Here is a 27676-nt window from a genome sequence, read left to right as displayed (position 1 = left end):
CTTTTCCATATCCTATCTAATAAAAGAGAAAAATGGTAATTGGTGTACGACGATACCCTTTTCATTGGCTAATCAGGGCTATATGCAAATTAACTGCCAACTAAGATTGGCAGTTAACTGCCAACAAGATGGCGGCTAATTTGCATACGTAGGCACAATGCAGGGAGGCGAAAGGGAAAGCAGGAAGAAGCCCCCTGCCACTGACAATGATCAGAAACCCAGGGGGGAGCTAAGAGCTGGGGGGCAGGGCAAAGGCGGCCCTGAGGCCGCCTTTGCCCTGCCCCCCAGCCATGATCGGAGAATCAGGCGCCTTTGCCACCCTGGCCAGTGATAGCAGGAAGTAGGGGTGGAGCCAGCGATGGGAGCTGGGCACGGTTGAAGCTGGCAGTCCCGGGAGCTAGGGGTCCCTTGCCTGCGCCTAAAGCAGAGCCCACGATCGCGGGGCCACTGCAGCTGCGGGTCCCCGCTGCCCGGGCCGGACGCCTCAGCCAGAGGCGTTAGGCCTGGGCAGGGGCGGAGCCTGCAACCACGGGGAGCTGGGGGTCCCCTGCCCAGGCCTGACACCTCTGCCGGAGGCCTCAGGCCTGGTCAAGGGGCCGATCCGGTGATTGGTGATTGGAGGGTGATGAGGGTCAACTCCTCTGGCCAAGGCATCAGGCCTGGGTGGGGGGCGGAGCCAGGGATTGGGGCGATATGATGGTCCCCTTGCCCAGGCCTGAAGCCTGGGTCAGAGGCATCAGGCTTGGGCGGGGGGTGGAGCAAGCGATCAGAGGGAGATGGGGGTCCCCTGCCCAGGCATGATTCCTGGGCCAGAGGCCTCAGGCCTGGGCGGGGGCCAGAGCCAGTGAACGGGGGGAGATGGGGGTCCCCTGTCCAAGCCTGACACCTCTGGCGGAGGCGTCAGGCCTGGGCAAGGGGCAGAGCCAGCAATCGGAGAGGTCTGGGGGTCCCCTGCCCAGGCCTGACGCCTGGGCCAGAGGCATCAGGCCTGGGCTGGGGGCAGAACCAGTGATGGGGGGAAATGAGGGTCCCCTGCCCATGCCTGACGCCTCTGTCAGAGGTGTCAGGCCTGGGCAAGGGGCCGATCCTGCGATTGGAGGGTGATGGGGCTCAACGCCTGAGGGCTCCCAGTATGTGAGAGGGGGCAGACTGGGCTGAGGGACACTCCCCCCCCCCCCCCACACACACACCCAGTGCACGAATTTCGTGCACCGGGCCCCTAGTGTATACATAATTGTAATTATAGTAAAATTAAAATTCACTCACTCAGGATTCTCAGAACCCGGAACAGAGGGTGGCATGCAGTAGGATTAATAATTATTTGTTGACCGTAAAATATTTTATTTACTTTAAAGTGAACATTCACTGATGTTCTAATTGTTTTCTAATTGTATATCTACTAATTACCATTACATCAAATTGTTAGATTTATTTGCCATTTTAGTATATTTAGATTTTACCCTCAATTTATTAGGATTAGAAATGCTGTTGCAGTGAGCATTTTCCTTCACATAACTATTTTTGAGTGTTTTGAATTATTTGCTTAGGATAAATTCTGAGCATTTAAATTTCTGGATCAGAGGAGAGAAAAATGAGAATTATAGAAATTGCTTTTTAAAGTATCCCTATTACCAGGGTTGTTAGAAAATTTAGTTTTATCATAACCTCATCAGCATTTGGATTATAAATTTTTGCTAATTTTATAATATCAGATGGTACCTACTTGTTCTAATATGGGTTGAAGAATTGTCTAAGCATTTAATAATGGCATTTCCTTTTGTGTGCCTTACCTGTTTGAGTAGTTTGCATATCTACTGGAATATAGATTTTTTTAGTATCTATCAGAATAGAGATTTTTTAGTTGGATTTGAGTTAATTTATAATACTAATTGATTGACTCAGTTTTCCTATCATAGTGACTGCAAACATTTTTCTAGTGTGTGATTTTCCATCTTAACAGTAGGTGTGTAATAGGTGTGGCTTTCTGTGGTACAGAGATTCTGAGAACACGACTGCCAGCAGGACCTTAGAGAGCTAACCTGGCCTCCATGTCTCAGATGGGGAGACCCAGCCCAGAGAGCAGAGGCCTCTGCTCAGTGACACAGCTCGGGGAAGGGAGCCCAGGTTGCCCGAATCGCCAGCCCTCTGATCTGAGCTCCTAAGGGTCCCTGTTGCTCTTCTCGCCCAAAAAGTTCTTTCACACTGGGGTTTATGGATCTCTTTTTTGGACCAAGGCAAACTTTGTAGGCCTCTACTGAGAGCGTGCTGTTGCCATTCTGATGACAAGGAGCCAGCCATTCCATCTCTCTGACTCAGGGCATTTAAAAATACCCTAGGCTGGGGAATTTGGAGAAACCCATAATCGATAAGCTCTTAGCAGGCAGTAAATACAGTTTTGTTGCCCTCAGAAGATGCATTAGTTCATCAATATCAGTAGCCTCTGTCTGCCAGGTGTTGTCCCAGACATTTGGGTCGGTAAAAAGGGAGGAGAGGGATGTGGCCCTGGCTCAGGATGTGCTCTTGCCTGGAGGGGCTTTGGCAACCAGAGGACTTCTTCCCGCTTCATCACTGGGAAGGGAGGGCCCCAGAACTGTCATGTGACTCCCAAACTGGCTGTCAGGAGACCTAGTTTACAAACAGAGATTCTGTCCCCACCTCTGCTATTACATAGTCTGTGTCGCCAACTCTCTGGACCCTTAGAGCATGTCCATGGTCAGGTTGTTTCATCATCAGCAAACATACATGAATACTTATTTAGTCAAGACTGTGCTGGGCACTCAGGTTGCTACAATAGTGGCTAAGGCCTGCTCCAACCTCCTGGGGTTATACTTTAGTGGGATAAACAAAAAGGCTAATACCTACCTGCCAAACAGACAGAATTATAAATGAGTGTAAGTAAAATGCCAGGGCCCAACCGGGTTAAATAGGGAAGCTTATCAGAAGAGCTGAGCTAAGCCAAGCCTCCAGGGATGGATAGAATTCTGGGTGGGCAAGAAGGAGGACGATAGAAGAGGAGGAAGAGTAACAGGACAGACACCAGAGGCAAATGTCAATGTCCAGGGTGGCTGTAGTGCAGGGAGAAGGGAGAAAGGGGAGCTTGGGTCCAGATGGCCAGTGATGTTATAAATTGTCTTAGGGGCACGGCCAGCGTGGCTCAGTAATTGAGCAGCAACCTATGAACCGGGAGATAATGGTTCGATTCCCGGTCAGGGCACATGCTTGCGTTGTGGGCTCGATTTCCAGTGTGGGGCGTGCAGGAGGCAGCCAATCAAAGATTCTCACCATTGATGTTTCTAACTCTCCCTCTCCCTTCCTCTCTGAAATCAATAAAAAAGAAAAAACAAATTGTTGGAAGGTGTGAGTGGGATGATAAGAAGGGATATATATCTGAAGCCTGGGAAAGTTCTGGGTCTTGAGTGGAAGAATGCTAGGAAAGGAGCTCAGAAAGGAAGAGATGTGAGCCTCGGCGGTGAGGGGCCCATGTGCTTAGCAGAAACCTCTTTTCCTGAGACTCCTGGCAACACCCATCTTCCACAGCTATTGATCCCAGTGACAGTGGGCAGCAGATGTCTAGCCTGGGGCAGACTTTATCCATTGTCCTCAGTCTGGTAGTCTGGAGTGGAGAGAGGACCGGCACACACAGCCTTCTTGAAGTCTATTTGGAGAAATCTTGATGGTATTTATTTGCTCACTTATTCAACAAATACTTACTGAGTGCCTACTGTGTACACACCAGGTATTTCACAGTAAAGCAGACAAGAGGAGAATGACGGTAGTATAGAGAGGTCCCAAATTCTGGCATTTGGGGGCCTCTTCTCTTTACAGGGAATTGGGTAATGTAGTTCATTCATTAAGTCTGGATTCTCAGTGCTGAATTTCCCTTACTCAAGGAGCTGCCCTCCTGCTGATCATGTGTGTGTGCTTCCATCCTAGATGCCTTAGGGCCACGTCAGCTGCCCCAGAGGACTCATTCCTGGTGGCCAGAAGTTGCCAAGCAACTCACATGTGTTTGGCAGGCTCCCTTGGAGTCTTCAGCTCCCAGTGACACTCCTGGAAATCCAGTCCTCCGACCTACCCAGCTGGCATCCTCCTCGGCAGCCCACCGAGCCATGGAGGCCCCGGAGGTCCCCGTGGGCTCACTGATTGACTTCGAGACAGAGCCATCTGCCTCCTCACCCGTGGAGGCACTGCCACCAAAGCTGCAGGATGGGGACAGCGGGTCGGAGAGTGAGACCACGGAGTCAGCAGACAGCGAGAACGACATGGGCGAGTCGCCCTCTCACCCATCCTGGGACCAGTACCGCCGCTCCTCCTCCAACGAGTCCTTCTCTTCCAACCAGAGCACGGAGTCGGCCAAGGACGAGGAGGCCCTGGAGCTCAGGGAGTTCATGCGTGGCTACGTGGAAAAGATCTTCTCCGGAGGGTAGGTCCCCGGGGCCTCTCCGCTCTGGGCTCTGTCCCTGAGCAGAGCGTCACCTGGGCCAGGGCTCCCAGCCGCTCACCAGCCAGTGATAGGCCTCCCCAGTCGTTCACAGCCCCACCCCGGCTGCAGGTAGAACTAGGTGGGGAATTTTCACCCTTTCTTTGATCCTACCACTGCTTTGACCACTCCACCAACACCCTCATCTCACCATTGCTGAATCCAAGGACACTAGTTTTGCTTTCCCAGTAACTGCCAGAATCATGCGTGGCTAGGGGGCCACAATTATTAGCTGGCATTAAATTTAGGGGCAGTATAAGGCATGCTCCTTGTGATGAGCCTTAAGCAGCTGCTTGGGTGGGGACTCTTCCTAGCACCTCTTCCTGGCCTTTCTTTCACGGTTCTTGAAGGGATGGGTAAGGAGCATGGCATGGGGAGCAACAGGAAGTGGGAGTGAGAGTTAGAATGCAGGAGAAGCGAGAGTCTGTGGATAGGTTCTATCTCTCCCGCCTCATGCAAGTACTGTCTCAACCAAGGGCCCGGAGAGGCAAACAAACCCAAATTCAGGGGTGGCAGGTGTTGACTGGAGATCTTGCGTCATTCACAGAAGCACATTCAGGGCTGAAAGTCTTGCTACTCCAACTGTCTTTTTTATATATCCTATATAATAAAAGGCTAATATGCAAATCAACTGAATGGCAGAATGACTGGTCTCTATGATGGGTACTGACTCCCAGGGGGCAGATGCTCAATGCAGGAGCGGCCCTCCGGTGGTCAGTGTGCTCCCACAGGGGGAGCACCACTCAGCCAGAAGCTGGACTCACAGCTGGCGAGCACAGCGGCAGTGGTGGTAGCCTTTCCTGCCTCCGCTGCAGTGCTAAGGATGTCTGACTGAGGGACCACCCTGAGTGCAAGAATTTTGTACACCGGCCCTCTAGTATAATATATTTTTATTGATTTCAGATAGGAAGGGAGAGGGAGAGAGAGAGATAGAAAACATCAATAATGAGAGAGACTCATTGATCAGCTGCCTTCTGCACCCTCCTGACCAGGGATTGAGCCCATAACCCGGTCATGTGCCCTGACTGGGAATCAAACCATGACCTCCTGGTTCATAGGTCAACACTCAACCACTGAGCCAGGCTGGGACCCAAAGCATCAGCATCACTGGTAGCTCCTTAGAAATGCAGTCTTGGGCAGCACCCCACCCCACACACACTGGCTGGATCTGCCTTCTAAGAAGGCCTCACACGTGTGTAACTGCCCACACACATCACATCTGAGGAGCTCTGGACGAAGGGGAGGTTTTCCAATTTCATTAAAGCTGTAAGGATGTCTGCTGTTGACACTCTGCAAAGAATACATTCTTTTCTATCATGATTTAGGTCCCTTGTTTATAAACTGGCATTGTTGGAGGCAAACTCAGGTGTGCCTCAGTTTCCTATGCAGTTAAAAAAGAGAAAATTTCAAATGCTAATCCATCTATTTGACTATCTAAAAATCATGTATGTTTGATTTTAAATGCATTCTGGGAGAGCAGTAGATGTGGCTTCCTGTTTATTTTGTTTGACTAACACTGACATTAGTCAGCTTTCTCTGAGCGCACCCAGTTAACGAACAGGGGAGAAAGCTTGAAGCGTGTCAGTTTGCCGGGAAGGCTGGTCTGTGTTTGCGGCAGCCTGTCGGCATCATGGAACATGGACAGCTGGATCGGACGCATTTTCAAGAGCATTCCAGAAATCACTGCAAATGGCTGGCAAATTCTCGTATTTCATCTGGTGTTTGGGGATAAATGAGACCAAGATGTTTTCTACAGAACCTTAAATAAATGAAATATGGGATAAGCCAATTGATCTTCAGCCCCTACTTCATTTTTGCAGTCATTGAATTTTGGGTGGAGTCTTAGCCCCTATGAAGACTGATCAGAAGTGATTTGAGATCAATGAGCACTTTGTCCGCTCTGGAGGTGGTGAGTGGCGACCCACTACGGTCCCCCAGTCTCCACCCCTCACACAGAGTGGATAGAGGTGAGAAGACTGGCTTTTCAGAAGCTCAGCGGCTTAGCAACCACGCCCGCCTTCTGACTGGTGGGAGGGGCATCAGATGCTTGTCCTCCTGAGGCTGAGGCATCCTTGAATTCACTGGGTGGGTCCATGCTGGCTTCAGCACCGGAGATTAGTGAGATGAGCTAGAGAACGAGCCCTCAGAGGAGGTCGACGTCACCCTTGTTAGTGCTTGGACCGCCGAACTGAAGGCAGGAGGACCAGGGAGAAGGAACATGGGCTTTGGAGCCAGGAAGTCTGATGGAGCCCCTGTTCACTCTTCAGCTGTGCCTGGTCCCCCAAGCCAGTCTGCTCACCCTTGAAATAGAAATAACACCATTTCCTTGAGAGGGTTGCCCAGAGGGTAAGATGAGCTGACGGGAGTTCAGGCAGCTGTACTCAGCTGGTGTTCCTCTCTTTCCTCTTCCCCCTATGGTAACCTGTTTTGTTCCAGAGGATTGAAAGTTTTCCCTCTGCTCTTTTTTTCAGGGAGGACTTGGACCAGGAGGAGAAAGCTAAGTTTGGGGAGTACTGCAGCAGTGAAAGTGGAAAAGGCCGGGAGTGGTTTGCTCGATATGTGAGCGCCCAGGTAAGAGCAGGTGTGATGGGAGAGGTAGGGCGGTGATGGGGAGGGGACTGGTGATATGTAGCATCCTCTTTCTTTTTAATTCCTCCACTGAGGAGAAAGGAGTGGAGGGAAATGACCCAACAGAAAAAAAAGTAACACTTATCTCAAGATGTTCTGAAAGGCCTATTTAGAATAGTGGGAAGTGGCATGTAGCTCATTTGGATGCCCCGCTGGGAAGGAATGAGTGAAAAACTGGCCTGTCCACCACATGAAAGTCCAGAAAAGTTCGATTTTAAAGGCAAGCGTGTGGGTTAACCTATTTTTATTAAATAACCTACCATATCCAGTTTTTCTAAAGATATATTCAGGACAATGACAGCCTGTAAGTTCAGAAAAGAATTACATTGTGTAAATATCCAGTGGATTCCTTTTCGTTTTTCATAAAGTGGCTTAAGTTCTTAGTTTTTAAAGTATTTTTCTCCCAAATAATTTATTCTTCAAAGAGAAATTAGAAAGTGCAGGTAAGCACAAATAGAAAAACTACTAATAAACCTACAATCCAGAAATAGCCAATGTTGTCATTTGGTGTTTTGCCCCTCCACACTTTTGTATGAGGGTGAGGGGTGAAGTTCCTGGGAGATGCAGTAAAACATCTGCCTGTGCTCCGACGAGCTGTGACCTCTGCTGGGTGCCAGCACCTGCCGGGGTCCTGGCTTCTCAGGGCAGGGGAGGCTGTATGGTCCTGGGCTCTCACCCAGCTGCCTTGAGAGGTGCTCAGCGTGGTAAGCCCACAGCCCCTCTGAGCTGCCCTGTGCCTCTGCCACCCGGCTGCCCGATGATGTGTCTGCCCTCCCCCCAACAGCGCTGCAATTCCAAGTGTGTCTCAGAGCCGACCTTCTACCGCCTCGTGCAGTCGTTTGCGGTGGTCCTGTTCGAGTAAGTACTGCTGCTCAAAGCCTTTGTCCTAAGGAGCTTGTCTTCCTTCCTACTCTGCCCCACGATAGCCCGGCTGTGAGTCAGCGCCGCCGAGTCATCAGCTCGCAGCTCCTGTGATGCACCCAGCATCAGCTAAAAGGAGAAGTCGTGACCAGCAGCTGTGGGAGGGAGTGAGAATCCTTACCTGCAGTAGAGACGAGAGGGTGCAGCTGGGTGTGAGTAAATCCCTCACTCCGGTCCTTGGGGCAGGCTGTGATTACACACAGTCGACCTCACCCTCCTCCAGCAGAGATCTGGAATTTTCTTGATTTCCTGTTGTGAAGTACTTCAAGCTAGGTAACCTCCCACTTAATGATACGACTGGGTGACACAGCCTGCTCTGAGTAGGCATTTGGCACTGCTGGGCCTTTCTCACAAAGGCGTTGGTAGACAGTATGTGTGCGGGGGTGGAAAGGGCCCCTCTGCCTCTGTGCAGCTGTGGGAGGCAGGCCCTGGACTCGTGGGCTCTCCTCCTGGGACCCACGGCTCTAGGACTGCCAGGCCTGCTTCAGACGTCATGGACTTGTATCAGAGCGGGTGACGTGTCCTCCAGATTATGAATCTAAGGGACACATTTAGGCCTGGGGGAAGCGGAGCAGTGGCTTCAATGACCCAGGTGGACAGCACGGGTTGTGGGTGGGAAAGGAAGGGGCTGGCCTGACAATCACTTAGTATCCTTCCCCCATCACCTCAATGTGGCCTCAAAGCAGGGCCTGGTCCCATGGCTTCTACCATGGCCACCTCCCTGTGTCCCCATGTCCATCTTGTCCTTCCCTTCCTTCTCACAACAGAAATGTAGCTCTTTTCTTCAATCTTAATCCCCCTGTGTCTCGGTGTCTCCTCGTCATTCCGCCACGAACATGGGGCATGTCCTGGAGGAAAGTGAGCAAAAGAGCCGAGGATCTATGTTTCCTGCGCTTGTCCAGAACACCCCAAGTTCAGGATATAGCCCCCGGGGGGAAACTGGGCGTGCCCCACCTCAGCTGAGAGCTCATGTTGTCTCGTGTGCACCATGCTCTTAGACACAACATTCTTCAACTTCCAGACATTTGCATCTACAGAAGTTTTCACGAACCCATAGTTGGTGTAGATTGTGCCTGTCCCACATGGTAACATACTTATCTACTTCTCAATTTTTCTTTGCATTTTTTCTTAAATAAAATTAAGGGGGAAAATTAAATTCAAGTTTCAGCCGTGCTAAAACACAAAATCTTTCCATTACTTTGTGAGCATATATATTGTTGTAGGATTGCAAACAAAACAGAACTTCATAGTATTTTGAAATATTTATTAAGTTTTTGAAATAATGAGTTTTATGATTTTAGTTTATTAGTATCTTTAGTTTTTACTTTTATTTAGTCTGTATGGCTTTACTAGTAGTTTAGTTCTTTAAATTTATTAAATTATTTTTATATTAAAATAGAAACAAAAATGACCCAAACCCACTGTCTAGATCATTTCTATTGACTTTTTCTTTAAGCATTGTTTGTTCGAGGTTAAAAATTAAACTAGCTCTGGACGATGTTGCTCAATGGTTAGAGCATCAGCCTGCACACTGGAGGGTCTCGGGTTTGATTCTTAGTCAAGGGCACATACCTGGCTTGCAGGACCAATCCCACCCCTGCTCAGGGTGCATGTGGAGGCAACCAATCAATGTGTCTCTGTCATATCGATGTCTCTCTCTCTCTCTCTCTCTCTCTCTCTTTCTTTCTCTCTTTCTCTCTTTCTCTCACCTCTCTCCTCCCTTCCACTCTCTCTAAAAATCCATGGAAAAAATATCCTCACTTCCGATTTAAAATAAATGTAACTCACGTTACTCACGTAACTGGACCAAGGGGCATTATTTTTGTTGTCTCTCCTAAGAAGCACCTGGGAAGTGAGGTATTAATTTAGGTGTCTTTGTAAAGGATTTCAGTCTTTTTTCATGAACTTGCAGTAAAAAGATCGGGTAGAAAAAAGAAGAAAGGAAGGAAAGAAGGAAGGGAGGGAGGGAGGGAGGGAGGGAGGGAGGGAGGGAGGGAGGGAGGGAGGGAAGAAAATCGGGTGGGACGATTATTTAGCCAGTCAACCTTGCTTCCCAATTTAGGTGTCATCAGATGGATGACTTCGGGCCTGCCAAGAACCTCATGACCATGTGCTTCACTTACTACCACATCGGTAAGACATGGGCATGGCTCACGTGGAGGGCAAACTTGGGAACTCAGGACTTGTCAGCTTCGAACCTGGCATCAAATGAGGATTTCTTCCTGATCAAAGGCAAAGCTGTGAGGCTTCCAGAAGACAGTGAGGGCTGATGTCAGGGAGGGAATGAGCGAGGAGTGAGATTCCTGAGACAGGAGGAGACATGGTCTACCAGGCGGGTCAAGTCCTTGACTGTCCACAGTACGAAGGAAACCTCCCAGCTGCTGGGAAGTGAGAAAAACACTCAGTGGGGCATTTCACAATGGCACAGGCGCTGCTGGATGTCAGGACATCAGTTTTAGGCTTGGCTGTTGCGGGCAGGTGAGAGAAGCAGCCTGGATTCTGGGCTGGGAAGCCCTCCCAGGCACGGGTCAGGGTGCCTTCATGCAGAGGCTCTCACAGCTCTTCTGGTTCATTCCTTTGGGACTTTCTGGTATGCGGAGCTGGAGGGCTCCCTGTCTTAAGCTGCTACAACCGTCTCATTCGGGCCACGTAAGGAGACATTGCTAGGCCTGCACGGGGCCTGGAGCTGAGTCAGGGCAGTGCTAGCGCTGCCTCCCTTCCCACCCTTTCTGCATGACCCACAAGTTGATCTTGTGTGTATCCCTGTCCTCTGCAATTTGGCTTTGTCCCCTTCTCATTCCCAACAGCCATCCTCTCCATGCCCCTCAGTTCTGTTGGCAGTGGCTGGTCTGACTGCTTGAGCTCAGCCAGGCCACCACTGGGCAGGCTCTTGGTGCTGGGCCACTCATCGGCTGCCTTTGGGTCAGCTGGGAACCCCTCATCCAAAATGTGGCTCCTTCTTCTCATAGAACAGCTAGATGCTACTTATCTGAGTCAGACCTGTGCACAGAGCAGCTGAAATTAGGAGATACTCAGTACCTTGACCTGTAGAGGATGCCTTGGCCTATAGGGGCACCTGGGCCTGAAGGGGTCACTTTTGACCTGAAGGGGGCATCTTGCCTGGGGGGTGTCTTGACTTATAAGGGGGTGACTTGGCCTGTAGGAGGCACCTTGGCTTATAGGTGGCACGTTGGCCTGTAAGGAGTGCCTTGCCTGCAGGGGGATCTTGGCCTGAAGGTCCATACACTGCCCTTAGAAAGGGATATTCCTTGTGTTGCCTCCACTCACACTCCTCCTCCCAGAACACCCTCCTCTGGCCATCTCCCTCATCCAGCACCCTCCTGTTTCAGGCCCCATGCAGGTGCATCAGCCTGTCTGGAACCTGCATGCCTCCTCCCACCACAAGGAAATGCCCTTCCCCTGTTGCCCTCCAGCCCTTGGCCTCTGCCATTGCCTTCACTATGCTCTCACTCTGTGTGCATTCCTCACCTCCTTTCTGGACTGCGTGCTTTGGGGCTGGATCCTTGCCTGTTTCTTCTTTGGCCCCTGTGGCACCTGGCTGACTTCTTGTACAGTCAGTGCTTAGTGACTGCCCGAGACAGAAGGTGCCCGGGTCACGTCTTCCCTGCTTCTCGCTGCCGTGTCCGGCCATGTGGAAGGAGGCCTCCCCGCCACACCAGAGCGGCTTTAGCAGCTGACAGGCGTTCCTTCCGCCCTTGGTTGCTGCTGCTGCACAATACGGTTCTTATTCCCCCTTTCTTTCTCCTCTGTCTCCAGGCAAACCACACCTGCTTCCCAAGGAGAAGCCTGCAGGGAGCATCGACTCCTACTTGAAGTCCGCCAACAGCTGGTTAGCGGAGAAGAAGGACATCGCCGAGCGGCTGCTGAAGAACACGGAGAACGTCAAGGGCTTCTTCGGGGGGCTGGGGCCCCTGGTCAGGAAAAACGAGTAAGTGTCGCCTGCTGAGCGTCTCTGTCTCACTGGGGAGGGGCAGGCATGCAGGTGTGACAAACAGCAGAGGTGACTAAGTTGGAGGTGAGAGGAGTTGCTGGCCTACTAATGACAGTCTGTTCGCCCTTGGCGATCTTAGGGGCCAGGAGCTGCTGGAGAAGCGCAGCTGCCAGCCCAGCTTGCCTCCCTGCCCCCAGAGTTTTCTAGGGTTTCCAAATGTGCTCTGCTTGTCAACATGCAGGGCGGTCCCCTGTGGGTCTGTGTTTTCTGGATGGCTGAGGAGCACTGGGACATTGTCAGTTGGCAGGAGGGAAATTACAAACCCTCCTTCCTCCTCCCTCTGACTGGTGAGAGCTTGTGTTAAAGGAAAAGACAGGTTCAGGAGAAGCCTCTGTTCCCCGGACAGCAGCTTCCACAGACACTCAGGACCCTGTTCACGCATGCAGATGTGAACACTTCCACAGGGGAAGAGGCGCGTCAGCAAGAGAGCTCTGGGCCAGGTGCCTGTGCCAGCCACCTGGGGTCCCCGTGCCAGCCGCCTGGGGTCCCCGCAGTCACCTCCAGTGGCTTGATTACAGTCAGGCAACTTGGCTTTTTCCCTTTTCTGGTCCGCAGAGTTTTGAATTAAGAGAAAATGACACAAAGAAGCCTAAATTCAAAAAGACTGGCAGTTGACAAATGTAGCATTGGTTTAATTGAAATTTGGTTTAGAGAAAACCACATGAAATGTACACACTGGTTGCGAGACTGAGTCCCGTTTCAGCAGTGTAAAACAGTTTCTTTGAGAGAATGTGGGGGTCATGTTGTCACTGCCATGGTCCCTCTCCCCCAGGGAGGAGGAGAGCAAGCCCAAGGACAAGCCGCAGAAGACTGGTGAGTGCCACCCCTGCCCCCCCCCCCCCCCGCTACCCGGTCCTGTAACCCAGGCCCCACGGGAGTCTCCCACCAGCCCCCCTTTAACTAGCAGCACCAACAAGCAGGTGCCTAACTGTCCTGGGCTGCACTGCGCCTGCAGCACAAGGTGCTGCCGTAGGTGACTCCCCAGTCCCTCAGCTCCGGTCTGTCTTCTTGCTGAACTTCCGCAGGAGAGCCAGTCCTCTAGGGAGAGGAAGCGGGAACTAAGCTCCTTCTCCCGGATGTTTAGGGAAATATCACTGGGGGTGCAGGAGCCTCCTGGGGATTCCTCCCTCAGAAAGAGCCATGGCCAGGTGTGAGGACCTCATTACTGCCCACGGGCAGTGGCAAAGCTGTCCTGCAGTTTCAACTGCAAAAGTGTGCATGCCTGTGGCTGCTGGGGAGCCGCAGTGGCCTCAGCAGCATCCATGGGGTTTGCAACCGGAGCCATGCTCAGTCTTCCTCCGCCTCCCGCAGTGACCGTGTGCAGCCCGGAGGAGGAGAGAAAGGGGGAGAAAATCTACTTGTACACGCACCTGAAGCAGCAGCCCATCTGGTAAGGCCCCCCTCATACCTGGTCACACCAGAAATGAAGGTCACTCATACAGATAAACAGATGAACAATAGCAGGGTTGGTGAGGATGCGGAGAAATTGGAGCCTTCATATACTGCTGGCGAGATTGTCAAATGGGGCAGCCACTTTAGAAAATAACCTGGCAGTTCCTCAGAAGGTTAAACATAGAGTTACCTATGACCAGCAATTTCACTCCTAGAAATGTACTCAAAAGAATTGAAAATGGGTATTCAAGCAAAAACTTGTGCATATATCTTCACAATAGCATTCTTCCTAAGCCTAGTGGTGGAAACAGTGCGGCTGTCCATTTCTGTGGACATTTGCTGTATGGATACACAGAGTGACATAGCCATCCCACGGATGTCACCCAGCCATGTACAGGAACGAGGCACTGGTACCTGCTTTAGCGTGGGGGACCCAGGAACAGATTTTGCTAAGTGGAAAGAGCCAGACTGAAAGGCCAGATGGTGTGATGTGATTTATATAAGATGTCAGGACAGCACATCCCTGGAGACAGAGTAGATTAGTGGTTGCCCGGGGTTGAGGGCATTGGGGAATGAGGAGTGACTGCTGATGGGTATGGGGTGATGAGAATATTTTGGAAATAGATAGTGGTGATGGTTGTACCACTCTGTGAATATACCAAAACCACTTAAGTATTGCATGCTTAAAGGAGTGAATTTATGGTAGGTGAGTTATACCCCAATAAAGCCACTTTATATGTATAAAGGTCCGGTTGAAGTGAGAGGCCAGTGGTCGGGAAATCTTGCCCTCCGTCTTGCTCTGTGTGGATGAGCACTTGTGCTGCTAATCCCTCTGCAGCCTTTCTATCCCCGTGTTTATTTACTCACAGCAGGCAATGCACCAGCACCTGGCACCCCAGGTACCAGGCATGCCCCCCCTCAGAGATCACAGTGTAGCTGTGGGAGAACTTGGCCACAACAAAGCCGGGGCCCAGCCAGAGGGCAGGGCTGGAGCTGTCCAGAAACTTCCCTGGGGGGGCCCCATCTGAGTTAGGCCACTTTCAAAGGGAATCAGGGAGAAGTGGAAGCTGACCAGCCTGTCACAGCCCCTGGGCCTTGACTTGGGGGCTGTCTTATCACCTGCAATAGAGTAACAGCCCTGAAGGGCCAGGTGATGAATATTTTAGGCTTTGCAGGCAGCCACTCAACTTTGCTGTTAGATAATATGTAAGTGAGTGGGTGGGGCTAGGTTCCTATAAACACTGATTGACACAGGCAGCAGCCGGATTCGGCCCACCCACCAAATCCAAGGTTGGCTGACCCCTGATCTTCTTTAAGAGGAATGCTTCTTACTGTGTGTCCCTATACACGTGTTTGCCCTCTGCACGTAGCCTGTCCCCGCCAGGTTGCCGTTTATGTTACTAGCACCTGTTCTAGAAAAGCAAGCCTCTTTGAACCCCCTGCATTTTCTTGGGAGCCTCAGTGGGAGATGGAGAAGCAGGAAAGGGCTCCTGCCCCTAGTGGCCTCAGCTTTGACCTGAGGAATCCAGGCTTACCCAGCTCTGCCTCCTCCCTGCCTGCACTTCACCCAGGCACTCATGATGCTTGGCCAGGAGCCCTAAGGAGGCACCTGATTCAGGATTAAGGCTCCGTTGTCTTCCCATCTCAGCCCTGCCTCCCTGAGACATGTCCATCATCCGGATGTGCTTCCTCATCCCTCAAGTGGGCGGGACCAGCCTTCCCTCACCGCTTTGAGAAGTGACGAGAGTCTCTGTTTCACAGGCACACGCTGAGGTTCTGGAATGCGGCCTTTTTCGATGCTGTCCACTGTGAGAGGAGAAAGCGGTCCCCCACGACCAGGTAGGAGCAACGTGTGGGCTGGCGCTCTGGGGAGGAGGACTCGGGAGCGCGTTCTGTCCCTGTTTCTGAAGAGGAGAGCGGAAGAACGGCTGAGTCATGGGTCTCTCTCCCTCAGCCCCGGGCCTTTGCCTGCAGGCTCCTGAGGCCCCGGAGCAGAACTCCAGGGGTGGGCGGGTACTTGCATGAGCTCTCCCTGTCCTGGGGCTGGCATGACTCAGCCTGACACTCCTAAGAAATGCGGACGCCCCCTAAATGGACCCCTCGGCTCACTCCGCCTGGTCTCTGTAAGAAACCCGAGTCCTGAGCATGAACCACTGCTGCAGGGCTGTGCAGGGCTGGGGTGCAGGGTTGGCTGCCACCCCCAGACTTTGCTTGAACATCTGGAGAAATGCAGTTGCTGCTTTCAACTTGCTCCTCTGGTTTGCAGCCCTTCCCAGCTTCCCTGAGGGTGGTCTCGCCACTTCCGAAGACCCCTTGGGTGAACCGTTTCACCAAGCACGTGGCACGTGGTGGCAGTGAGGTGTTGGCACTCAGTTCTCTCTCTGGTCACAGTGAGCTAAGGTTGCCATGGGCTGGTGCTCAGTTCTCTCTCTGGTCACAGTGAGCTAAGGTTGCCACCCACTGCACACAGCACTGGGCAGGACAGGGGCAGCAGCCGGCCCAGTCCTGGGCGCCCTTGTTGGCCTCCCTGGTCGGGACTTTGGAAGCCTCTGAACCTCGCTCATTAACAAAATGAATCCCCTTCCCCCTAGCTCCAGGGAGACCCCTTAACCTTGGTCCCTGGCAGGAGAGAGGGCAGGTCCTGCCGTTTGAGTCTTCAGCCCACTAGCACGTGGGGGAATTGCAGGTGAAACCTGTTTGGGTGGCAACCGATCCCTAATGGGAGCAAGGTGGCCTGCCTGTGCCCCCAGCAGTCTGCTGTGGCTGCGTTTCCTGGGGAGGCAGAGGGAGCACACGGGGGTCGGGGGCGGACGCTGACACTTCCCAAGGACTCTAGAGAGAACTCTACACTCGCCAGGGAACGAAAAGGAAGGAAATGCTTAGATGCTCGTAGGTGAATGGAGTTTCTTGTTGCTTAGCTCTTAAACCCCTAGGAAGCAGATTTATCTCAAATACGCTGCCTCTCTCTGTCCTTCTCTGCTTCTGCCTGAATAACCCTCCTTCTTCCGCTTGTTCTCTTTTTCCATCCACATATCTTGCATGACTTTGACATGTTCCTCTGTTGACCTGTTTCTGCTGCCGCTCCAGAGGGGATGCTGGAGAGGAGGAGAAGAAGAGGTGTGTGTCCACGTGACTTTGTTCATGTTACAGTGCTGGGTCCCCGCAGGGCCACCTCAGGGTGGGCGGGGGTGGCTGGAGCCCAGACACAGGTGCCACTCAGCACTGGCTACCAGCAGTGAGGGTGTCCCTGGGGGGCCAGGCTGGTGATGGGTGAGAGCTCTCCAAGGACAGAGCACCTCAAAATAGGAAACAAACACGGCACCCAGACCTTCCAGAAGGCCCAGTGGGAGTTCAGACAGGAGAGAGCAGTGAAGTCCAGGAAGTCAGCTCCGATTTCAAGCAAATCAAGCTTTTTGCCGGCCCCTCTGGCCCCTTCCAGGCCAACCTCACAGCCACACCTGCACCTTCACTGTGTCACACTGGAGTCCTGGCTCCGAAGCCCTGGGCAGGTGCAGGGGGCACACTCAGTCACACACTCAGGTGTGTGGGGGTCTGCAGACCCTCACCGCTGTAACAGGGTGGGGAGTCACAGGAAAGGGACAGCCGTGCTCTCTCCCAGCCTAATGGAGCCTGTGTGTATGAGGGGCCCCCGAGAGAAAGGCCTAGCATGGGGTTGTCTCCTGGTAGCGCACAGTGGGGTCTGACTCTAACTGAACTTTGTATTTGTTGGACATCCTTTGTAATATAGAGGCCTGCCTATTCAAAATATCATTTCTGATACAATGTCTTCTTTCCCCACCCCCCCCATGAAAATTTCCCCAAACATGCTAACTTTAATCAGTAATATAATTTTGGTGCTTATTGTTTTATGAGAAAGCTTGTTTTTTATGCAGCCTTCCTGTGGCTCTAAAAGGGGCATTTAGGCGTAACCCGTCTCCTTTAGGAGGAAGCCCCTGCGTTCCCACAGCCTCTCTGGGTGAGGTGGTGAGCCAGCTTCCTAGAGCAGGCTCCTTAGCCTCAGCCCGGCAAGAGGGTGGGGCATTGTGGCCTCCGGCTGGTCACCCAACCCGGGAGCAGGCCAGCCTCCAGGCCTTACAGGCCTCCTCAATGGAGCAGGTGTGGTCCGACCACGCACCTCTCAGACCTTCCCCAAACGTGCCCTAGGCCGTACCTGGAAGAGGGGCAGGTGGTGCTTGCGACTGGGGGCAGGAGGGTCAGCTCCGACTCCGTGGTATTTCTCCTCGTTGTGAACGGCTAACATGCCAGTGGTGTCCTCTCTGCTCTCGGGTGGAAACGTCTCCTGCAGAAGGCTCCCCGTTCTACAGGCTGTTGGTCACTCCGAGTTCCCACTGCTGCCGTCTAGATGCATGTCCGCCCACTGGGAGTTTTAGAACTTGACTGGTACCGGACAGCTTAAAGGAATTGATTTGATTGTAGGCATCACCTTCCACCTCTTTCTTCAGAGGTCAGATTAAAGGGTCCGGTTCTACTCCTAGTCACAGCAAACAGAACCCCCTCCGCTCCTGGGCCCAGAGAGGTGGAGCCAGGGCTGCTGCGCCCCAAGACTCCAAGGGACTGGGCCTGTTCAGCCTGCAGCCTGCACACCTGTCCCCAGCGGGCCTGGGGGCAGGATGGGATCTGGGTGCCTGGACAGCTCTAAGGAGACCACTGGGGAGAGAGGGCGGGGTTAGTGCAGCACCTGGGAGCAGATTCTGGCTGTCTGCCTGGGTGTCGTGTCGGAGGCAGAGGAGATGGGCGCTGCATGTGTCCTCGCCTCCTTCATGCCCAGGTCCGGGGCCTCCCGCTGAGCGGCAGCGGCCCCTGCGGTGTCCCAGGCCCGGAGGGGCGGGTGAAGTGTTAATGTTCATGGTGTTTCTCTTCCTCTGGCTTCTCCATTATCCCAACCCCTCGTCCCTCATACTGCCTCCTCTCTCCCCTTTCTCTGATCTCTCCCTTTTTTCCTAATCTTGTTTTAGTCAGACTCATCATCCAGAGTTTAATCTTTAGGAGGAAATAGACTAAACTGAGCTTCTCACCATCTGCACCTCCTGCAAGTAGCACACTTCTCAGATGCAGGAGACACGGGGGCAGAGTAGCGCGGGGGTGGGGTGGTCACCCGTCCACTGGGGACAGGGCATGGGGAGACAATGGGGACAGCTTTCAGGCAGGGATAGCATGAATCGCTCAGAAGAACACCCTCCCCTCCCTGCATCCTTTTCTCGCTTCGTGTTAGAGGCTTTATGCCATCTTCATGGTGGGCACGGTTCACGGTTCACTGGGGCCTGCGGGGAGGACCTGAGTCTGGTCCACGCGCCCAGGAGGGTGTGTGTGGACAGGCAGCGCCAGCTGTGAGGAAGCCACGGGGAGACAGTGACCGCAGCACCCAGGCTGCCTGACCCGATAGTGAGGGTGGCAGGGCCTTCCAGCCCTCCTGCTCCCTGGGCCTCGGGCACAGCCGCCCACAGCAGGCCATCCCCTCCCCGCAGGCCAGAGCCACCAAAGCCAGAGAGGCCAGAGAGCCTCTTCGCAGGGTCTGGACGTCCACTCCCCACGGGACGCCACAGGGTCCTTTCCTCTGCATGTCTCTGTCCGTAAAATGGGCCGTGACCTCCCATCCTCAGACCAAAGAGCAGGGCATGGGGCGGCATTCTTAGCTCCTGGAGAAGGTCCTAGGCAACCACCACGCACACGTCCCCTCCCGTCGGTAGGAAATGTCTGAGCTTTGGGCCCTCCTCATCTTAGGAAGGGTGACATTAGTAAGTGGGGGGCCCTCAGGCAGTGTGGGAGCGCTGGTGGCTTCCTGTGTGGGGAGGCCCTGCGTGGGTACCGCTGACGCCGTAGGTCAGCGCAGGGCGGGAGAGGGGCTGGGTGCAGTGGCGCTCTGAATGCCCTCTCCTGCCCCCTGTGCTTGCAGGGAGAAGTGGTGCCACATGACGCAGGAGGAGCGCGACGACAGCCTGCGGTTCAACGAGAACATCACCTTCGGGCAGCTGGGGTAAGAGCACGGCCGGAGCCCCGTCTGGTGACCCTGGGTCACCCACAGAAAGAGAAGCAGGGCAGAGGGCTGACGCTGGCGCCCACACTGGCTGGGGACTCTCCCACCCACAGTGTCCGTGCGGTGACAGGGTCAGCCCAGCGTGATGGCTCAGACAGCTTGGCAGCATGTGACTCATTACATTCGGCCTGGATTCCAGTTCCTATCATCCGCCTCCCATCTCCACACCTGTGGCGGCACTTCCACAGGGAGCCGTTGGCCAGCTGACAAGGACCGATTTATTTTTACTTCTGTCTGACAATCCCAGGCAGGCGGCAGGCAGGGCCTCCAGAAGGGAGGGCAGGTCCCGGTTCCTCTCCCTGGGGGCAGGAGGGTGCTAGCTCATGGTGTCTTTCCCTCCAGCACATTCACTCACAACATGCTGGCCTTCGGGCTGAACAGGAAGCTGTGCAATGACTTTCTGAAGAAGCAGGCTGTGATCGGCAACCTGGATGAAGGTGAGTCGCGGCCAGAGGTGGGGCTGCAGTTCCAGGGACCAGCGCCCTGCAGACCGGTCTCCCCCACCTGCTGGAAGCATCGCCCCTGTTCTAGTGAGAAGCGGTGCTAACTGTCCGCTGGGTCGCCCTCCTCTGTCTCTGTTGACTTCAATGCACAGGACACTGCTCGCGCTGTTTGGGAGCCATTGCAGCGCTGCAGGGTTGCCAGGAGTGGGGGAGCTGCCAGTGCAGTGTTTAAGGTCAGGGACAAGGGCAAAGATGGACCTGGGCGCTCAGACTCTGAACTTGAAAATGGCCAAACTCACCACCAGTTGCCCCTCCTTCTAAATGGCCACCACGTGGCCTCCCTTTGTTTCTTAAACAAAGTGAGCGGGTAGGGTGGGGCAGGTGGAGGGGGTTTTGAGGTTTATCTAGAGTTTTTGCTTCTATAACAGAAGGGGATCCATTGCTGATGTCAGCTCCCCTGACATAGGACTGTGTCCACCTTCATGCATCACCCCACCTGCTACAAACAGCATTTCTTCCAGGCCTCCAAGCCTTCCACTTCACTGCATATTTGGATTGGCCAATGTTTTGTTTGTTTTTAAAACAAACAAACAAACAAAAAAACACCAAAGCCAAAACCGGTTTGGCTCAGTGGATAGAGCGTCGGCCTGCGGACTGAAAGGTCCCAGGTTCGATTCCGGTCAAGGGCATGTACCTGGGTTGCGGGCACATCCCCAGTAGGAGATGTGCAGGAGGCGGCTGATCGATGTTTCTCTCTCGTCGATGTTTCTAACTCTCTATCTCTCTCCCTTCCTCTCTGTAAAAAATCAATAAAATATATTTAAAAAAAAACAAAAAACAAGAAACAACAACACTTCATTTTGCTCTGGTCAGGTAGCTCAGTTAGTTAGAGCAACATCCTGATATGCCAAGGTTGTGGGTTCGATCCCGCATCAGGGCACATACAAACACCAACCAATGACTGCATGAATTAAAAAAACCTTCATCCTGCACCAAACTGAAGGCGTTATGAAAGAGTGGCCTCAGGAGGGGAGAGTGTTAGAGGCATCCCTAGATTATCTCCGATGTTGTCACCAGCCCGCCACACCAGCAAAGGGCAAGAACGCCGTTCCTCTCCCACCGTGTGGCTCCTGTGACAGTCAGTCTGCCCGCACTGCGCCTCCCACAGGCTTCTGGGAGGGCCCGAGGGACCACGCTCTGTATCATCATTCCCATAAGAGGCTCCTGGTGCCAAGGAGCCCATTTCCAGGTGCACGTCCGCGCCTGGCCCGCAGCGAGCTGGCGGCGAGGGCTGTGTCGCCTCCAGCAGCCTGCACTCACCGTCCCTGATGTGGTCCTGACTTGTCATTGCCTCGGCAAGAAGAGCAGGACCCGCCTATCCACGCCACCATTTCTCCCACAAAATATCATTGTTCTCTCTTCCAGAGCAATACAAGCTGCTGAGCGACCACATCGAGCAGATGGCCGCCGAGTAGGCCACAGGGTCGCCCAGGCACTCCTCAGGACCGGGGCACCGCTCTCCTGGGCCAGCGACTGGCTGTCACCCACCTGATGACCCTGCATGACATCGGCAGCACCCAGCGCCACCCCACGCTGCCCCAGAACTAGCGGTTAGAAGACCCCGGCTGCCCGCCTCCCCACCCCCTCTGCCTATGTCTACTCCCCTGTTCACGTGCCAAAGTGACCCTGGATTGTGTGACTAGAATGAGGTGACGTCCACCCTCCCCAGTGCCAGGCCTGCGACGTGGAATTGAAGGAAGAGGAAGGAGGCCAGGACCAGGGTGGACACAGGGCAGTGTCCGCCCACAGCCCCTGCAGGAGAGGGGGGCGTGGGAATGTACAGAGGGCAGCCCCGAGCCGGCCATGACTGACACGGCAGCTGGGAGATGGTCCGGGCTCTGCTTCAGGCCTGGGCAGGGCAGAATCCTAGTCTGCTCCTGCTGAGCGGCAGCGTGTGGCGGGCGGGGCCCTCTCAGTGTAGGTCCACGCGGTTGCTGGCTTTTCCCGCTCCTCCCGCCGAGTCACAGGAACCTCCAGGAGGTTCTGATTTAGGGAGGGGGAGAGGCCAGCACAGAGGGCCTGGCCACAGCCAGTGTGGAGCACCTGGAGAGGTCCCCGCAGCCGTCACCCCAGCGAGGAGTCTGCGTCGCTGTCGGAACTGTTCCTGGTCAGCTGGCAGCTTCCTCCTCTTGCTCGCTGGGAGTGGCCTCGGCCGTCTGTCCCAGGAAACAGCACAGGAAAGAGATTTCTTCAGTAGCTGCAAGACAACCGCCCTTTCTAAAAGTGCTGCTCTTTATTTCAAAAAAGGGAAAAGGCGTTTCACAGCCGGGCACAGGCGGCTCCTGGTGGCGGTTGTGTGAGGCCCGCTAGCAGAGAGCTTCAGGGGGTTGGGCCCTCCACCCCTGGCAGCCTTGGGGAGGCGCCTTTCCCTGCTGCAGCCCAGGCCCCATTGAGCTCTTTCCTGCAGACCCTGCAGATGACCCCTCCCCCATCCGGTGCCTGGGAAGCGGGACTCCTCCCTGAGTGTGTACCAGGCACAGCACACCAGCCAAGCGCACTAAAGCCCAGCCTGCAAGCGTCCGGCATGCTGGCTCCTCCGGTGGGAATTCTCAGCCTCATTCCCTGTGCCGCCGCCCATCACTCATGGGCACTGACCTTCAAATGGGCTCCTGGGGCTCTCTGTCCTCCGTCCTGTTTTCCCTACTACCTCCTCCAGCTCGAAACCACAGCACATTACTGTCTGCTCTCGAGCACAGCGGATCATGCCTGGTAGTCACCTATCCAGCCAGTGCTCGAATGGGTTCCTGATGGAATGCCTCCCTGGAAGATTCCAGAGAAAAGCCGGTGTTGGTGGAGCCATTGAACGCACGTCTGGATAATCATGAGAGGCCCCATGAAACGTGTGGTCTGAGTGTGGTGTAAATGTCGTCAGCCGAAAGAGCTCACTCGCGCGTGTGTGTGTGTGTGTGTGTGTGTGTGTGTGTGTGTGTGTGTGGCGTCAGCTTCTCTGGGGGTGTCACTAAGGAAGCACAGCTGTGCTGCTGGTTTGACTGCCATGTGTTGGGAGGTTGTGCAGGCTGGCGTGGCCCGCCCCCAGCCCCACTGCTGGGCCCCAGTGATGGCACGTGTCTCTACGAGTGCATTTCGGAGGAATGACCATGGATGGGTGTATGGGCCCCCCTCCTCCAAGGCCTCCCTCAGGTAACGCATCCCCCTCAACCATTCAGCCCGGAGCCCTGGATGTGCTGCTGTGCCCCCTCCCCACGCTCTGTAAGACCAGGGCCTCCCTGTAGTCGTCCTAGCCCTGCAGGGCTGTGGGAGGCCCCCTCAGCTTGCTGGCTTGGCTGTAGCAGCCGTTTCTTAGCAGTTAGCTGAGATGCATTAAGACTTCAAGACACCCTGAGGACTCATCCCTGTGCTCGGAGGTGTTTGTGAGGAAGCTTTGGTTTTGCGCTGATTTCTGGAGGAAGAGGGTGCATTCGGAGACTTTCCCAGGGAGATGCCGGGTGGGGCGGGAGCACACGGCCTTCGGAAGGAATTGCAGCTTTGGCCTCTGTGGGCTTTTCCACGCACTTTAATTCCCAGATGATCTGGAGATACTTTTAATAGGCCCCTGGAGATGGCAGCTGAAGGTGGAAGGAAGGGTAGCTTTGTGTTCCCCTCTCACTCCTGTTCTCATAGATCCCGCTCCTCGCAGGGGGGTAAGTCTGGCCCCAGAGGTGCTGCCTGTCACGTTCAGCCCCACAAGGGAGCGCTGGCTAAGACCGGGGGCCCGCCTTGGCGTGGCCCGACGAGGGGATGGGAGGCTGCTCTGTCTCCCGTTGGCAGCTGCCTTTGGCCGAGCGTTTTGCCCTGGACTGCCTCCTGCAGGAGCGGCTCCTTAGAAGGAGGCTGGCAGCTTGCCTCACTGGTGTTTCCTCTCCTCCCTGTGACATCATCCCTTCTCTCCAGGGCCTGGCAGAGCAGAGGAGAGGGGCCCTGGGAGGAGCAGACACAGGACGCACTCTCAGAGGCCCAGCAGAGGAGCTGGCTCACCCAGTGCACACAGGACGCTTTGGTCGTAGAGCTCTGAGCCCTTCCTGTAAACTCGGGAGCCTTCGCCTCGGAGCAGGAAGCTTCAGATGGAGTCCAAGGAGAGAGGTTCCGGCCTCAGCAGGAGCAGTTTCCCAGGCGGGGGCTCCGCAGGCCTGCCATTCGCAGTGCAGCCCAGCTCTTCTGCTGGCTGCCCTCGGGGCTGAGTCAGTGTTCCCTCCTTGGAAAACTGGGAGGCTGAAATGCAGCCTTCTGTGTTTTTAAGCTTTGTTATAATTTTTGCAATACTGGTGGGTGTTTAAGAGGGGCCACGTTAGTATTCAGACTGCAACTGTGGTGGTGTGTGTGTGTGTGTGTGTGTGTGTGTGTGTGTGTGTGTAAAACCAAAGGGAGGAGAGCCACATTCTGATATTGAAGTACTTTGTGCAGTGAGATGAGTAGACTGACCTATTGCCAAAGGGAAGACAAGTGGGCCGAGGGGCTCTGACATTACAAAAGGGCTGGGAAAGGCGTCACTTCCTAGTTCTGCACCCAAATGAGGGCCTGGGTGTTTGGGTTAACCCCGCGGGCCCCGGGGATGTTGGGCAGAGGCCAGGGTGGGAGTCAGAGGCACCACCTGTGGGTCCTGCGCTCGCCTCTCCATGCCCAGGGAGACCACGGGTTCATGTGGCTACAGGGCAGCAGCCGGAGGTTCGCTCTTTCCTGGACTGTTTTATGTGGTTAATGTACCACCAGCCTCCTGATGTGAGAAGCACAGCATTCAGTCCACAGAGGAGTCGGCCATGGGCTTTGTCTGGCCTGGGTGTTCGTGACCTGAGGTTAGGGCCACAAGCTGAAAGCCTGGCCCTCCTGGGCATTACTGGGCCCTAACCTTTGGCTTTTTAATTCGGGAGTAGCCAGGTAGACCCATGGTTAGGCCAGCTTGATTGCCAAATTACCCAAAACTTAAAACAGCTATGCAGCAGGGGGCTGAGTCCTTAGCCCAGAACTGGGGGGGCTTGGGAATCAGGGAAAGGGCAGGAGGGCTGGAGGCCCAGCCCCAAACTCAGGAGACGGGTGCAGCAAGTCCCGCCCAGCAGGTCCAAAGGTTTCATTAAACCAACGGTCGGGTCGCCAACCTTTCGGACCTCATGGACCACCGATTGGCGACCGCTGGTCTCGGGCTAATCTCTCACCTTCCTCAACCGTAGTGAAACTGCTCCAAGGCCTATTCTCGCCTCCTCCCTCACCTTCCCCGCCTTTGGTTCTCCGGAACCATTGCTCTCACAGCTTGGCCGTCTCACCTTGCTTTTCTGTAAACCATTGATTCCTTTTCATGATTCTCAGAGATGTTTTCCCGGTGAAGGGAAGCTGTCTGGCTAGAAGTACCTCTAATGGACTGGTGTGCGGAGTTGAGCCCCAGCAGGACAGGATTCCTCAGCCACACGGGCCATGCGTCCGACACGTCCTTACCCCCATGTGGCCGGGAGAAGAGCGCGTTGGTTCTCCAGGAACAGATGGAGGAATCATTTCCAGGTTGCTCACACCCAGCGAATACAGCCAATGCTGAGACAAGGCAGGCTCTTGGGGCCTCCCGTGGGCGGGGTGGCCCTTGCCCTTCCTGGGCCTGTGCGTCTTGTACTCCTCAGGAGGGATGGAAGGAGCCCCCGGGGGCCAGCCTCTGTTCCCTGGGTAACCAACCTGGTGTCGCCTGTGTCCCCAAGGCAGCCAGCTGGTGAGTGGAACCCCAGGATTCAAGTGGGGCAGTGTTCCCAGTACCTGGTTCTCGGTTGCTGTGGGAAACATCATTTTCAGGAGTGAGCGGGATGGTCTGGGCCTGCCCCTCCCATCACTTACACACACAGCTCTCGGGGCATCTGCCACAGGGGGAGCCAATCCCGGCTTGACCTGTAGACTCCAGGCGTTGACAAGGCCAGTCAGACCTGAGCCCCGTAGCCTGGAGCTCCTCTGAGCTGCCCCTGACTGGGGTTAGCACTCTAACCATAAAGGGGACGCCTGCTGGTGAATCCCCTCTGCCCTCTGGGTCAGTCCTGGGGGGGGGGGGGGGGCCCTGGGCCATGTGCTCGTGAAAGGAGAACGGGACATGGGATGTGCATGGCGGTTCCACACGAGGCCTGGTGGGTGGGGTCCTGTCCTGGAGACAGTGAGATCACGAGTGAGCCCGGGCTGTCACTTCCCAGGGACACCTTAAAGACAAGACAAACGTTTGAACACTAGAAAATGCCAATATTTCAAACAACAGACTTGACCCCCTGAGAACCTGACGCGGGTTAGAACACCGCCACCTTTGTGATACACGCGGCTTCCACCGGGCTTCGGGTGGGGCTCACACGCGCGCAGCGTCCGTTTTCTCTTTCACCCAGTTTGTCTCACGCCTAAGCTTGCGCCTGGACATCGCCTTTAGGAGCTAACAGTGGCGTTCAGGGTGCGGGTCTTCTACGTGTTGCGGTTTCACTGTGTGTCCCACCGGGTGATGCTCTGCAAACGGTATTTTAAGGTTGAGAGAGTTTCAGGGTGAGGATCTCAGAACTGCTGAAGTCAAGCACTGCTTCTTGCTGGGAGGAAAAAGAATGTCTGTGCATTGCACCTCGGGTTGTCAGAAGGTGGAAACTGAAATAAATTGTCATTGAAGAAAACGTCTGTCTGGTTGCTGGTTTCACATATCCCTGAGAAATTTGCAGTCTTCTCGGTGATATCAGAGGCTTTTCAGAAGATAACTTTTCTTCTGGAGTCACATAGATGCTGTCACTATTTAGGGTGAGCGTTCGGGTCTTGTCCAGATGGGTGTGTCATGAGAAATGCTAAGAAGAGGAGGTTCCTCTGGATGATAAGGAGCCTGGAGCAGTGGGTTTGGGCACTTGGGGGGTATGTCCTAGTGAATGGAGTGGCCCCACCTGGACTGGACCTCAAGCCAGGGCCTCCAGGATGCCTGAAGCCCCTTCCAGCTGGAATCCTAATCCCGCGTTTCCTCTGAGCCAAGCTGCTCGCCTCTTGCATTTGGGGGTTTGAGGGGCTGTAATGGGAACTGATGACAACTCTTGCCTAATACAAACAGGAGGCCTTTATTGATTCTTTCCAACTTGGCTTGACAGGTGCATATTGTGAAATACTTGGGCTTTTGTTTTTTCTAATTATAAGAAGTCAGTAGCCTCGTTCTAATGCTCTGGCCCAACCAGGTCTGGGAGGTGAAGTGAGGAGCGGGAAGGGCTTGGGGAAGGAGTCCTTGGTACCAAAGCCTGAAACAGCAGCTGGGCTTGAGGGGCCCAGGGCAGATGGTCCCCCATACTGTGAGGGGGGCTGGGTATGCTCCCTGCTCAGTGGGGTGGGGCCAACCTCCACATGCCCGGCTCTCCCACCCAGTCTTGAGGATCCCAGCCCCCCTTAGTCATACGTGGAGGGACAGCCTGGATGGCGGATGCCCCAGCTTGGACATCACGCCTGACGTTTAACCTGGGGCTAGGAGGATCCCACCAGCAGGAGTAGCTCAGGGCTGGATTCAGAGGCAACTCCAGGGAAGGGGAAGGACCCCTCTGATGGACAGCGGGACCCTGCAGAGCGGGGCAGGGCGGGGGCCCAGGTCCTGTTCCACCTTCCCCATAACTTTCCGCCAAGTCATTGTTTAGTCCTCAGTTTCCTCATCTGTAAAATGGGAAGGAAGTCATCACCTATCCTAGAAGGCTCCTGTAAGAACCAAATGCAGTATTTGCAAATGC

At 54.3% G+C, this 27676-nt stretch overlaps 1 protein-coding gene across 2 annotated transcripts in view; it reads left to right on the top strand.

Moving 5' to 3' along the window:
• Positions 1-26599, top strand: part of KIAA0513 (KIAA0513 ortholog) — a 54529-nt gene extending 27930 nt beyond the window's left edge. The window contains exons 2-13 of one of the 2 annotated variants that reach the window (XM_059667167.1): positions 3934-4423; positions 6952-7051; positions 7893-7966; positions 10092-10162; positions 11807-11978; positions 12814-12854; positions 13353-13431; positions 15195-15272; positions 16521-16550; positions 19348-19428; positions 19831-19925; positions 21357-26599. In XM_059667167.1, coding sequence (XP_059523150.1) covers positions 4110-4423; positions 6952-7051; positions 7893-7966; positions 10092-10162; positions 11807-11978; positions 12814-12854; positions 13353-13431; positions 15195-15272; positions 16521-16550; positions 19348-19428; positions 19831-19925; positions 21357-21406 — 1185 coding nt within the window. In that variant the 5' untranslated portion in view covers positions 3934-4109 and the 3' untranslated portion in view covers positions 21407-26599. The remainder of the gene's footprint in view (positions 1-3933; positions 4424-6951; positions 7052-7892; positions 7967-10091; positions 10163-11806; positions 11979-12813; positions 12855-13352; positions 13432-15194; positions 15273-16520; positions 16551-19347; positions 19429-19830; positions 19926-21356) is intronic. The other variant, XM_059667168.1, reaches the window with a different exon arrangement.
• Positions 26600-27676: the final 1077 nt, after the last annotated feature.

The sequence above is a fragment of the Myotis daubentonii genome, chromosome 15 (assembly GCF_963259705.1).
Source record: "Myotis daubentonii chromosome 15, mMyoDau2.1, whole genome shotgun sequence".
NCBI lineage: Eukaryota > Metazoa > Chordata > Mammalia > Chiroptera > Vespertilionidae > Myotis > Myotis daubentonii.
Note: the sequence above shows the minus strand (reverse complement) of the source record. Positions and strands in the feature narration are given on the sequence as shown.